General features: G+C 47.0%; 1 protein-coding gene across 3 annotated transcripts in view; it reads left to right on the top strand.

Annotated features, from left to right (window-relative positions):
* SLC25A1 (solute carrier family 25 member 1) overlaps positions 1-13,212 on the top strand; it is a 163,658-nt gene that overhangs the window by 77,744 nt on the left and 72,702 nt on the right. For all 3 annotated transcript variants that reach the window (XM_078667857.1, XM_078667858.1, XM_078667859.1), the window contains 3 exons: positions 5,917-6,024; positions 7,700-7,799; positions 8,044-8,182. In XM_078667857.1, the coding sequence (XP_078523983.1) occupies positions 5,917-6,024; positions 7,700-7,799; positions 8,044-8,182 (347 nt within the window). The remainder of the gene's footprint in view (positions 1-5,916; positions 6,025-7,699; positions 7,800-8,043; positions 8,183-13,212) is intronic.

The following is a 13,212-nucleotide window of genomic DNA, read 5'->3' as shown; positions in this document are numbered from 1 at the left end:
TGGTGGTGAGGGCGGTGGACTGGTCGCCAAAGCTGTTATGTATGTCAGCGATTTTGCTGTGGAAGAATGAGGCTAGAGAGTTGCAGAGGTCTTGAGAGGGAGTGATGTCGTTAGAGCCGGCGCTGGGATTGGTTAGCTCTTTGGCGATGCTGAAGAGTTCCTTGCTGTTGTGGGCGTTGTTGTCGAGTCGATCCTTGAATGCTAATTTTTTGGTGGATCAGATCAGCTGGTGGTGTTTGCGGGTGGCGTTCTTGAGGGCGGTCCTGTTGTCTGTGGTTGGTTTTTTTCGCCAGGCTTTTTCGAGGGTACGGCAGTTCTTTTTGGAGTTCTTGAGGTCGTCATTGAACCAGGAGGCTTTTTTGCTACCTGGTTTGTTGTGATGGTTTTTCAAGGGTGCTAATTCGTCGGCGCAGTGGGTGATCCATTGTGCGGGATTGATTGCTGCTTGGTTTGGGTCCGATGGTTTGGCGGGAGGGTTTTGGTGTAGCGATGTGGTGAGCTGGTCGGTGGTAATTTTGTTCCAGTTTCTGCGTGGGACTTGTTGTGGGTGGTGGTGGGTTGTGGTCTTTCTGAAGTTGAATTGGATGCAGCTGTGGTCCGTCCAGTGGAGTCCTGTGGTGTGAATGAAGGAGATGTGCTTGCTGGAGGAGAAGATTGGGTCGAGCGTGTGTCCGGCGTGGTGGGTGGGGGTGTTTACCAGCTGTTTGAGTCCCAGATTGGAGAGGTTGTCCAGCAGGGTGGTGGTGTTGCTGTCGTTATTCTTTTCCAGATGGAAGTTGAGATCCCCTAGGAGAATGTAGTCCTCGGAGGGGAGGGCGTGTGGGCTGATAAAGTCAGTGATCACTTCGCTGAATTGTGTGCGGGGTCCTGGTGGTCTGTAGATGAGGGTGCCTCTTAGTGTGGTCTTGGGGTCGGTGTGTATCTGGAAGTGGAGGTGTTCGGCGGCGGTGAAGGTGTCACACACCGTTTATCCTCTAAAGGCACTGCTCACCCTGGACTCACACACTGCTCACCCTGCACTCACACACTGCTCACCCTGCACTCACACACTGCCCACCCTGCACTCACACTCCACTCCTCCTTCAGTCATACTACAACGCTCACCCTGCACTCACACACCACTCCTCCTTCAGTCATACTACACCGCTCACCCTGCACTCACACACCACTCCTCCTTCCCTCATACTACACCGCTCACCCTGCACTTACACACTGCTCACCCTGCACTCACACTCCACTCCTCCTTCCCTCATACTACACCGCTCACCCTGCACTTACACACTGTGCACCCTGCACTCACACTCCACTCCTCCTTCACTCATACTACACCGCTCACCCAGCACTCACACACCACTCCTCCTTCCCTCATACTACACCGCTCACCCTGCACTTACACACTGCTCACCCTGCACTCACACTCCACTCCTCCTTCCCTCATACTACACCGCTCACCCTGCACTTACACACTGTGCACCCTGCACTCACACTCCACTCCTCCTTCACTCATACTACACCGCTCACCCTGCACTTACAGTAAGTCAGGGGCACACGCGGGTAGATGGCGTCCACCCACTATTTTCAGTGGGTGGAAGCCGTCCACCTGGCCAAGAAGTTGGGCCACACTAAAATATGATGAACTTGTTCCATGTAATTTTCAGACATTGGGAGACATTCAGCAGTGCCTGCATGTTACCTGCTTTAGTTCTGAGCAGCACCGTGCAGGCGGCGAGGGCGGCTTTATTATTTTAAATTCCATCTGGCCATTAGGCCTCCTTATGTTTCATTCTCCTGGCTAGTAGCTATCTGGAGCCCCACAACTAGCTGCACATCTGATGGAGGGGAAACACAGGCACACAGCTTATTATTACTTTACAAGTACTTAAGAGAGCTATGATTTTGACTTTGTTCAGTGTCTGTATTAAAGATACATCAACGCACTGTGGAAATGTCAGATGTGTTGATCTGTCTCAGTATTTACACTAAAACCAATTTAAATACCACGTTTTAAGCGCTGCGTATAGCGCTACTCATCTCAATGCAGGGTATCACAGCGCTTTATATCACACATACACATTATACATAGTCAATAAATCGTGTGTGTTAATCGATGTACAGGATGTGTAATATAAGACCAGGGCCACTGGAAGTATGCAGCAATTAAGGATTAAATGATGCTGCAGGGTTTATTAAATTATGTGGCATGAAAATCAAATTATGCGTCTTAATGAGGCATATTTTGTGGTAGTACCAGTGAATTTTTTAAATAATATTTACACGTCCTAACACTGTCTGGACAAAGGTTTCACCTTATTAGTACTAGTTTAACACTCGAATAACAGCAATATGCAACTGAAAGGTGAACAGTCAACCTTTGCAAAGTTCCGCTGCACAGCAAAACGCATTTTTAGTAACTTTTGATCAGTTTGGGCAAGAAGCAACATTTTTTGTTAAAATCTGCAGTAGATGATGATTATGTGGCAAATGTAGCAAATCCATTATTCAACTAAAAGTGCAGTGGCGGCAGAATCACATAATTCCTGTGGGCCTGCATGAAACAGTGAGGGTAACAAGGTGTAGGAGTCACATGTCCTTCATAGCTATAGCTTACTGTGCTATTTTAAAAGGATTGCGATTTATGAACTGCAAATAACAAAAGGATCTCTGTGGTAAAAGCAGCAAACCACTTACCTATCTGCATAAATTAAAAATATGTCATCTGAATGTTACATGATGTGCTTTTCAGGAGACACAGGAATCCTGTATACTACTTTAATTCAAAACTGGGACTCAATAAAACACAAATCTCTCCAGAAAATGCGTCAACCTCCAGAGTTATTTTACCATTATTATTATTTCCTGAGGTTTACTGGGCATTCAAAGCTCCCTGTAGCAGATGCCTTAACTCTATAAGATAATTAAAAACTGTAGACTTTGCAACTTGTTAAGCAGAACAGATTTACTGCCACAGTTCTCCTTGTTGACAATCTCTTTGTGGCAGAGTTTTAAAACAAAGTTGAGGCCCAGATTTGTGTCACATTTTTTGCCTCAACTCCAAAGCAAAATCTCATTTGTTAAATATACTCACATGTACTCATGATAGATCTGCTAAATATATGTGAGGTCTTAAGATCTAATGTCACTTCTTGTGATGTCACTTCTTGTGAGTTCATGGTTGTGCTGTCACTTCCTTTGGTATCACATCCACATAATTTTTTAGGTCTGGCTTGGCAACGCAGTTACCGCTGAACAGAAAAAGAACTTCAAGACACACAATTGAGAGAGCGGCTTTAGCTCCGCCTCTTCATCCCTACAGCTTTTGATTGGGCGGAGGTTGTGTGCTTGCACTGGAAAAGAGTGCTAGGTGCTTCGTAGGGATTTCCCTTGCCTGGGATGTCCACCTTGCTGAAATATAATGAAGCAGCAGAGTGCAAGGGGAACCCTCCACCTTGTTGCACAAACAGTGGCTGAAGAATAAGCTATGTTATGTTGCTATGTGTATTTGTAAGACGTACTATCATCCGTGAGGATCGGTTTCAATCATGGAGCACTGGAGCGTGGAGAATATATTTTGTCTAAGAGATGACACGAGGGAGGGGGATGTATAAGAAGAGAGAGGAAGTAAAAGAAGGTAGGAAAGAGGTTGTAGAAAAGAAATTGCCAGGAGGAGGGGGAATTTACATAAGGGGAAAAACAGGTGTGGAGGAGAAGGGTGAAATTTAATTTAATTTTAATTTAATTGCGGGTTTATATAGCGCTAGGAATCAACTCCCGGAGGAGTATCTCCACGCTTCGACCGCTGGGGAACCCGTCCTGGCTCACCCTGAGAGATGGTCCCTGATGGGTATCTCTAAGGTGCGACCAAGCATCCCCGGCGGTCTGGGGGGGCCGTTGTGAAGATGAGGCAAGCTGATGCCCAGAGTTGCCGAGTGTGGTTTCTGACTAGAGTAGGCACCGAGGCGAGAATTATCGAGTCCGCTGACCCTGGTCCACGACCCTGCCGCGTCGGGAATCGAACCCTGGTCCCAGGCCGTTCTCTGCTTACAGGTCTGCCGCCTCTAACCAGTGAGCCACACTTCTCCACCGTACCTTCTCAAAGTATAAGGAAGAAAAGGAATATGTAAGAAAGACAACAACTTAAAATCCGATCAAGGGCTGTATCATGATGGGCTTTGCTGGTGCAGTGTAGAGTCAAGCGCCTATTTTATGTGCCTGTGGGGCGGAAAGTGAATTAATTTACAGTTTTTTCTTTGAAATAGCTCTGTTTTTTTAGGTAGTACAGCATGAAAATAGTGAGAAAGAGTTGCCTCTTTCTGTTTCTGAGTGGAGCTGAAAATAAAACACTAACACAGACAAATATCGAGTTAACTTAATTCACTTTATGGCCTGTAGCCGCATGAAAAAGGTGCCCATGCCTCTGCTGCTTAGAAAATGTAACAACAGGTAATGCAAAATAACTTATTGCCATGACAAGTCAGGGTTGTGTTGCTCTATCCCTGAAAGTGCATATTCTCCTTTTATCCCTATAACCCTCTATTTTACCCCCTTCCATCTGAGGATAGCAAATCAGAGCTGTTTGCTTTAATTATAAACATGAGTAAGGTTCAGTTTTTAGCTTGAGCCTACTAGACAGAGCAATCTGCGTGGTTGCAAAAGACCTGTTGTCAGCTTAGTAAGAACCTACAGGGGCATATACCCCTCCTATTGCATTCCATTGGTTGACTTTATTGTCACTCTCATTTGCTTGCTTCTTATTTGACGGCATTTTCTTCTCCAGCTTGTCCATCTTGTGTTTGTCCCTCCCCTGGAACAAAGCCTTTTCACCATCTCTCTGATTGGCTGGCTGCTATCCTTCCACTGCTCACTTTTAGGAAAAGAAACATATTTTAGATTAAGCACTCCATGAGAGTGCATGTGTTTTCTAGCTCTCTGCTTTTCTCTCGTGTGTGCTTTTCCCAAATGCCCAGCCGCTCACTGTTTTTCATATACTTCTCTCCGAATCCCCCTGTGCTCTGTGTTGCTCTCACCCTCGTTTGCTCCTCCCCTGTGCTGCTTTTACTTTAATGTGTGTTTCCCACTTTTACCTGCTTCTCCTCCCACCCGCTTGTTCTTCTTTACCCCGTCCTCGTGCTATATGTTTTTTCCTTCGTGTGTGGTTTCCCCCACATTCCCTAGTGTTTCTCTCCCCTCACGATCTCTGCCCCCTTTTGCTCCTCAGTCACCCCTCCCCCCACCCTTGTGGTCGAGTTTATTTTAAAATTCACATTTTTGTGCTAAAAAATATTCATTTTTTTTCTTTGACAAGTAATAAAAAAATTAAAGCAAATGGCGCCCAGTTAATTCCGCTGGGGCGCATGCCTTCTGTCATCGTGTATGTGCAAGCGAGTGGAATGATGCGATCCCCAGCAGCAGTCGCATCATTGCCACTTTTTAAAACTTGTATTTTTTTAACCATACTGCACAGTGTCAGCCTGGTACTGTAGAGGATCGCCAAAAGGCATTGGTAAAGCCACTAGATCCCAAAGGTGCAACTTAATGGCTTTGCCAATGGTTGTTATAAAGAAGCACCATCCAATGTGCAGTGAGTGCAATTAAACACTAATATGGGTGAACTATTGCGTCAGTTTTTGGGGAATCTCAGTATCACAGTAGTCTGGACCTTTCAGAAAATGGTCACCAGAGCATCTCTTGCTTTAAGGATCCACTGAGCGGTGTTTGCTCTCGGAACATAGTTCACATAGCGCAGCCATGTGGGTCTAGGTGGGCAGCAAGGCTGCAATCTGAATGCATAGCTGTAGCCAGCCCACCAGCGGCCTGAAAGCCCGCCATACTCACCCCTGGCCATGGTGTGTTACATAGTCTGTCCTCCACATCCTAACACTGGCATCTCACAGAATGCTTTTGTTTTGCTCTCTGTAGGTGGCATCGCCGGGGGCATCGAAATCTGCATCACATTCCCTACCGAGTATGTTAAGACACAACTACAACTGGATGAGAAAGCCAACCCGCCGCGTTACAAGGGCATCGGTAAGTGTGTGTCGACAAGATACCTCTGACCATATGCATTTGGTCAGCCTTTTCCATGTTTGTCATTTGCATCTGATAACTTAGGGGTATATTTACTAAGATCTAACACCGTGTTTACGTCACAAAAGTGACACAAAACAACACAATTTTCTTTTTTCCTAATTTACTTCCCAGTGCTAAACTTGTTTACTGCTGGAAAACACTTGAAAGTAGCGTGCGCTGCTTTGCATTACTTAGCGTAAAGGGTGCATACCTTGGGTAGTGAGTGTTCCTATGCAACCGGCCAAGGTTTATGACGCTAAACCCTCTGTACTTAAAAAAGTAGACAGGGTTTAGCGTGAGAAAATAGCACCCATTTCAAATAGGTGCAATGAAGGAGAAATGCTTTCATTTCTCCTTTCTTTCTGACTGTGCATGTATGCTGCACTGTACATCACACAAACACAGTGACAAAAGGTTTCATGTTAGTCTAAGCATGGTATTTTGTATTGGAAGGGAAGGATTCCCGTCCAGTACCAAACCTATGCTAGACTCACGTAGACACCTTGCATTATAGTGCAAAAGTCTGTCCGTGGCGCACAGCAGCGTATTTCTGTGCCTGCACTAGGGAGAGGGGAGGCGAGTGGCATCTTTCTGTAAATATGGCTCTCTCCTGCTCTCCCCTTCTCACTCAGTGCTGCATTTGGGGCTACTAGTAAAAAAACTAGTAAATCTGCCCCTTAGTGTCAACCCAACAGATCTGCATTATAACATGTAATTCTGCAGACAGAAACTGTGAAGCCAGTGTACGGAGCCTACCGTGCAATTTCCCTGGCCTTACTAAAAGTGCCTAGAGCATATTTGCACCTCCAGCATCAGGTTTTGCAAGGTACCATCCGCAGCTCACAAGCCAGTCCTTTTCCTGGTGTCTTGTTTCATCAGTTATTAGACTTTTCTTTGCCAGGTGTAAGGGCGAGGCTCTCACCCATGTCTGTTCCTCTGTCTCCCAGAATGGGATCGCGCTGCAGCTTTGGTGCTGCTTCTCGTTTGCATCTTCTCTTTGTCTCCCCTGCTTCTCCCTTGGTGTCCGGACACAGCAGTTCTGTTGTGTCTTGTTTTCACTGCTTTCCATGTGTCTCTGCTCCGCTATGAACAGGAGACTGTCTGAACTGCTGCTGTGTCACTTGGAGTGTTGTTAGGCCAGCTCCACCAGATGGGGCCTGATCTGGGCAGGGTTTGTTATGCTCCTAAAGGGATGTCCTGTAGATACACACTTGTAACCTGTAATCAAACCACATCCAGATGTGTAAATAAAGAAGCTATTTGTTATGAATCCAGACCTAATACTGCACGCAGAGGACTTTGCTACAACTGGCTCTCTCCATACTCTGCTGTTCTACTCATGCTTTGGTTTTCATTTGATTTTTATAATTTCCTTGACTCTATGTTCCTCCCTGATACTGGTTTTCACAATGTGATCCGCATTTTTGGGGGGTTTTAGACTCACACCCTGATCCTGTTCCTTCCTTGGTCTCTATTCACTTACCAGATGTGCTCTAAAGTTTCTGCCCCGATTCTCATTCTGATATGTCAGGCCCTCTCACTTGTTTGGAGCCTCATGGTGCCATTGGTTGGTGAATTGCCCAATCAGAGGGGCTTTCATCTGATGCGCTTGTGTTTGCCCTCTTCCTCCCAGGTGACTGCGTGAAGCAGACGGTGCAGGGCCATGGGGTGAAGGGGCTGTACCGAGGCCTCAGCTCCTTAGTCTACGGGTCCATCCCCAAGGCTGCCGTCAGGTGGGTCTTACCTCGAGGACAGCCAGTCTGCCCTACCCTCTGACTCCTGTATATCCTGTGTCATTCTGTTGTTTCGCCTCACGTCCCATCTGATGTGCTTGTCCTTCTGTCTCCTCCTTTTACCCTCCATGTATTCACCTCTGTCCAGTCCTTCCCATGGTTCTCTCACAACACACCCCTTCCTGGTCTTACCTTCTTCCCTTCATCTGGTCCCATTTATGACATTTTTGTCTTTCTCCTGCAGGTTTGGGATGTTTGAGTTTCTCAGTAACCAAATGAGAGATTCCCAGGGGAAGCTGGACAGTAAGCGCAGTGTGATCTGCGGCCTGGGCGCGGGAATGGCCGAAGCCGTCATCGTCGTGTGTCCAATGGAAACTATCAAGGTAATCACTTCCTGGTTCTGTCTCCGCTTGAATAGTGCTTCCTCTGTCCCTCAGCAACGATGCATCATTCCCTGTATATTGGTACCTGTAGCGCGCTTCTGCTTTCCCTCAACCTCACTTTGCCTCCACCTCCAGGCTGCAGGGGCACACCCTTTATCGTCTACTACTTCTTCCCTACTAATGGAAGCTGCCTGGCTCAGCACCTATGCGGCTACCATACTCGGGCAAGTACTGGCGGCTGCCAGGGTACACCCCATATACCTCTACCCCACTCCAGCTGCCCCTGGAGGCTGCCAGGGCACACCCAATATACCTCAACCCCACTCCAGCTATCACTGGCGGCTGCCAGGGCACACCACATATACCTCTACCACACTCCAGCTACCACTGGAGGTTGCGAGGGCACACCCTATATACCTCTACCACGTTCCAGCTACCACTGGCGGCTGCAGGGCACACCCCATATACCTCAACCCCACTCCAGCTACCACTGGAACCGTGGCTTCTAGGCAGGCATTTACAAATAACAGCATTTTCTTCTGTGATATAAAGTGCTCAAGTACCTTTTGGCCAAGTTTGGCGAATGAATGCAGGGAGGTATTGGTATTTTTTGTTTTATGGCCCGGGGTGATACATTTATTTGCCAAAAATCACAGGATGTTGAGCTGACGCTGGGAATTTACCACCCTGTGCCATAGAAAGTATGCGTTAATTAAAACTTTCGCTTCTCATGTAAAGCACTTTAAAGCACTTGTGCCAAGTTTGCGCTACATATATCTGCAAAAAAGTATGAATTGCACACTGCACACACAAGCCCTTTGCCAGAGGGCATAAGGCCCTCTGACAGTCAATGGCGTACCAATCCATCAGCAGCGGCAGCAGCGCATCTGCTAAGTTTGTGACTTTAAAACACATGATGCAGTCATGCCTTGGTGTGTGTGACATCAGGGAGCGCATTGCATTCAGGGTCTGCTTGTTTTAAGGATGTCAGCTTCCCTGAAGTTGTGAACCGAAGGCAACAACGCAAACTTTTCTGTAGACAGAGAACAGGTACATCCCTGTACTGGTGGTGCAAGATTCCCTAACGCTCAGACTGAGGGATGTAGCTATTATTAGTACAGCAGGCGCAGTGGCACCAGTACCCTAGGGTGTGAGTGGCTCCCTGCACCCAAATTGGGATGTATGTCGTTTCAACGCATGCTTTTACCACGCATGCCTTTACAACGCGGGGATTACAACGCAAGTCCTTACAACGACTTGCGTTGGGGGGCGCTGGATAGTGGAATAGTTTAATTTTCTATTCCAACTCCAGTCCCCGTGGATAGTAGGGAAGGTGTTGGATAGAAAATTAAGGGCTAGATGTAGGTAATTCTTATTTACCACTTCTTAAATACCGAATTTTACCGATTCGGTATTTAAGAAGTGGTAAAATAGAGGGGGGGGATGTAGGTATTTCAGAATCGGTAAATACCGAATCGTTAAGATTCGGTATTTACCGATTCTGTAAATACCGATTCGGTAATGCCCATTGATTCCTATGGGCCTTGAAGCCCATAGGAATCAATGGGCAATACCGAATCTGTATTTACCGATTCGGTAAATACCGATTCCAGCAAGGGTGCAGGGGGTGTCACTTTGACACCCTCTAGCACCCCAAAGACGGGCATGTGTGCCATGTGGCACACAGACATGCCCTAAGGGCATGTCTGTCTGACACATGGCTAGGTGTGCATGCACACATATGCCTGCACACCTGAATTCGGTATTTTACCACACAATTGGATTGGGTGGTAAAATACCGAATCTGTACGGCCTTAGTGACTCTGAAGAGTCCCACCTACATCTGGCCGTTACCGAATCGGTAAAAATACCGATTCAGTATTTTACAGATTCGGTAAATTTACCGATTCGGTAAATTTACCGAATCTGTAAAAATGGCCCCCTACATACCAAATACCCATTTACCGGTCGGTCGGTAAATGGCCTCCTACATCTGGCCCTAAACTATTTCCTATCCAACAGTGCCCTCCAGCGAAAGTCGTTGTAACGACTTTCGTTGTAATTCCTGCGTTGTAATGGTAGTGCGGGGTAAAAGTTTCAGTGTAAACGATGTTCCCCCCCCAAATTGTGTCCATCTTTTACTACCCAACGGAGGCGTAACGAAAGTTGAGGAGGCCCCTCTGCAAGGTACGTGGCCCCCGCTCCAGATTTATTCCGGAGATCTCAGGCCTGAGTACTGTGCTGAGGGAGTCCCCCCGCACCGCAGGGGTTGTGGGGGCCTTTGTTACACCACTGCTACCCAATCAGGCATCATTTTCATATTTTACTCTCTTTTTTTCAAAATATTCTTGAGGAGTAACTCCAGAATCTCCTTTAGGAAGTTGGACATGCTCGCAACTCAGTTGGGAAATGACACGCAGCTTTGAGAGGTAGGAGGGCTGGGCAGTGCCAGTCGTAGATGAGGGCAGCGCCAGCCGAAGATGATGGGGTGCGAGTGGTAGAAGTGTGTGGCAGCCTCTGCAGAAATATTTTAAGCACAACCTCTTTTTTTTGTTGTTTTTTTACAAATTAAGCGCTGCTGCGAACACTGGGCCCGATTTACAAAGGTAAACTGAGCCAAAAGTCTAACTTTATGACTTTCGGTATTCACAGAAGGCATTTTGCAGTCATAAACTTAGACTTTTGTCTCAGTTAAACTTAAGTTTTGGTCTTACTTTAGACGAAAGTCTAACTTTAGGACTTTCGGTATTCACAGGGGGCATGTACAAATAGTAAAGTTACACTTTTGCCTCAGTTAAACGTAAGTTTTGGTTTTAAGTTTAACTGAGACCAAAAAGTTAAACTTAAGACTAAAACTTAAGTTTAACTGAGACAAAAGTGTAACATTACGACTTGTAAATGCACTATCTGAATACCGAAAGTCGTAAAGTTAGAATTTTGTCTCAGTTTACCTTTGTAAATCGGGCCCACTGTTTATTAATGTGTGCAGTAAATAGAACCAGGGAATAAATTACCTTCCATGAGAGTGGATCAACCTTTACAAATTTTCCAGCACCATTTTGGTGGAGAGGTGTGGCTCACTGGTTAGAGGCGGCAGACCTGTAAGCAGAGAATGGCCCGGGACCAGGGTTTAATTCCCGACGCGGCAGGGTCGTGGACCAGGGTCAGCGGACTCGATAATTCTCGCCTCAGTGCCTACTCTAACCAGGGAACACACTCGGTAACTCTGGGCATTAAGCTTGCCTCATCTCTACAACGGCCCCCCACAGACGCCAGGGATGCCTGGTTTCACCCTGGAGATACCCAGAAAGGGACCATCTCACAGGGAAAACCAGGACGGGTTCCCCAGTGGTCTACAGCACCAGGACACTTGGGTAGAGTAACAGTGCGCTTTACAAGTATCCCACATTTACATTGCAAGTTGCTTCTGCATATCACACAAGCCAAGTTCCAGATAATCCCTGGAATCGGCTCATTCTGTGCCAGGTTACAGCTCGTGCTGAAACGGATGAAAATACTTTTGTTTTCCTCACCCGGTCACCCCATTCGGTGTTAGTCCACAGAGAGCAGCATCGCTGCCAAACAGTCTGTGCAAACAGGGCCTGCCGAGAACAGTGCCTGATGCCTGCCCCTGCACACTCCCAGAAACAAGTAAAGCCAGTTTTTGTGTATGACAAACCTAACGTGTACATTTCACGTAGCACTATCAGGTGTAACTTGTGTGTGACCTTTAACCCACGCTGCCTTTAATGGTGAGCACAAGATGCGATCTTTTGTTTTTTAGCTTCAGACTTCCTGAACCTGACTCTCAACGTGGCCTAATTTCTGATAAGACAATTGTTACATGGAAAGTAGCTTTGTGCAGGTTTTTGGAGCCTTCCAGGTGTTGTCTGGAGAAGGCGTGGCTTCCTGTTACTTTGGAAATACTCTGTAGTGCATATTTGCATGTTTACACAGAATCTTACCAGGACGCATGGAATTGGAATTGGAATTGGAAGGTTCTTATATAGCGCATGGCTACTCGGAAGCATCCCAGCGCTTAAAGAAAGATGAAAGTTGATGCAGAGACTAGGAAAAAGAGAAGGATGGTTTATGGCCTGGGAAACAATGATGTTTTTAGTTGTCTTCGGAACATCAGAAGGCTGGGTTCTAGACGGAGTGATAATGGTAGGGCGTTCCATAGTTTTGCTGCATTTCGGGAGAAAAGGCGGTCCCCAGACCGGACCTTATTGGTCCTGGGCGTTATGAGGAGGTTTTGATGGTTGGACCGAAGGTGCCTGGTTGGAATGTATGGTCTAATCATATCCTTCAAAATGGGGGGGCCGTTCCCCTGAAGTGTTTTGTGGACCAGACAAAGGGTCTTGAAATGGATTCGCTCTTTTATTGGGAGCCAGTGTAAGGCCCTTAATGCAGGGGCTGCGGTGATACGACGGCTGGTTCCGGTGAGTAGCCTTGCTGCAGAGTTTTGAGCTATCTGCAGTTGACGGATAACTGAGGTGGGGGCTCCTAAGTAGAGAGCATTCCCATAGTCCAGCCTAGATAGAATGAGGGACTGGACTATGGTTTTCTTCGCAGTTTCCGGCAACTGGGGGAGAATTTTCCGGATTGTTTTTATTAGACCGAAGCACGTAGCCACTGTCTTTTTCGCCTGAGTTTTGAAGGAGAGCTCTGTGTCGAGCCAGAACCCTAGGCTTTTTATCTCCGTTTTGGGGGTGGGCCCGGGTCCCATGCAGGGAGGCCACATGGAGGGGGTGTTAAAGGAGGCCTTTCTTCCGAGCAACATCAGCTCCGTTTTTCCTCCATTCAGTTTTAATTGGGAGGCATCCATCCATCCTGCGACTTCAACCAGGCAGCTACAGAGATTGTTTTGAGGGGAGTCTGCCTGGGTGAGTGAGACTACTAGCTGGGTATCGTCAGCGTAGCTCACCAATTGGATTCCGAAAGGGGCTACTACCTCTGCCAAGGGTGCCATGTACACATTAAACAGTGTGGGGCTGAGGGAAGAACCCTGTGGCACCCCACACTGTAAT

This window comes from Lissotriton helveticus, chromosome 11 (assembly GCF_964261635.1).
Source record: "Lissotriton helveticus chromosome 11, aLisHel1.1, whole genome shotgun sequence".
Lineage (NCBI taxonomy): Eukaryota > Metazoa > Chordata > Amphibia > Caudata > Salamandridae > Lissotriton > Lissotriton helveticus.
This window is presented reverse-complemented; position numbering and strand designations above follow the sequence as displayed.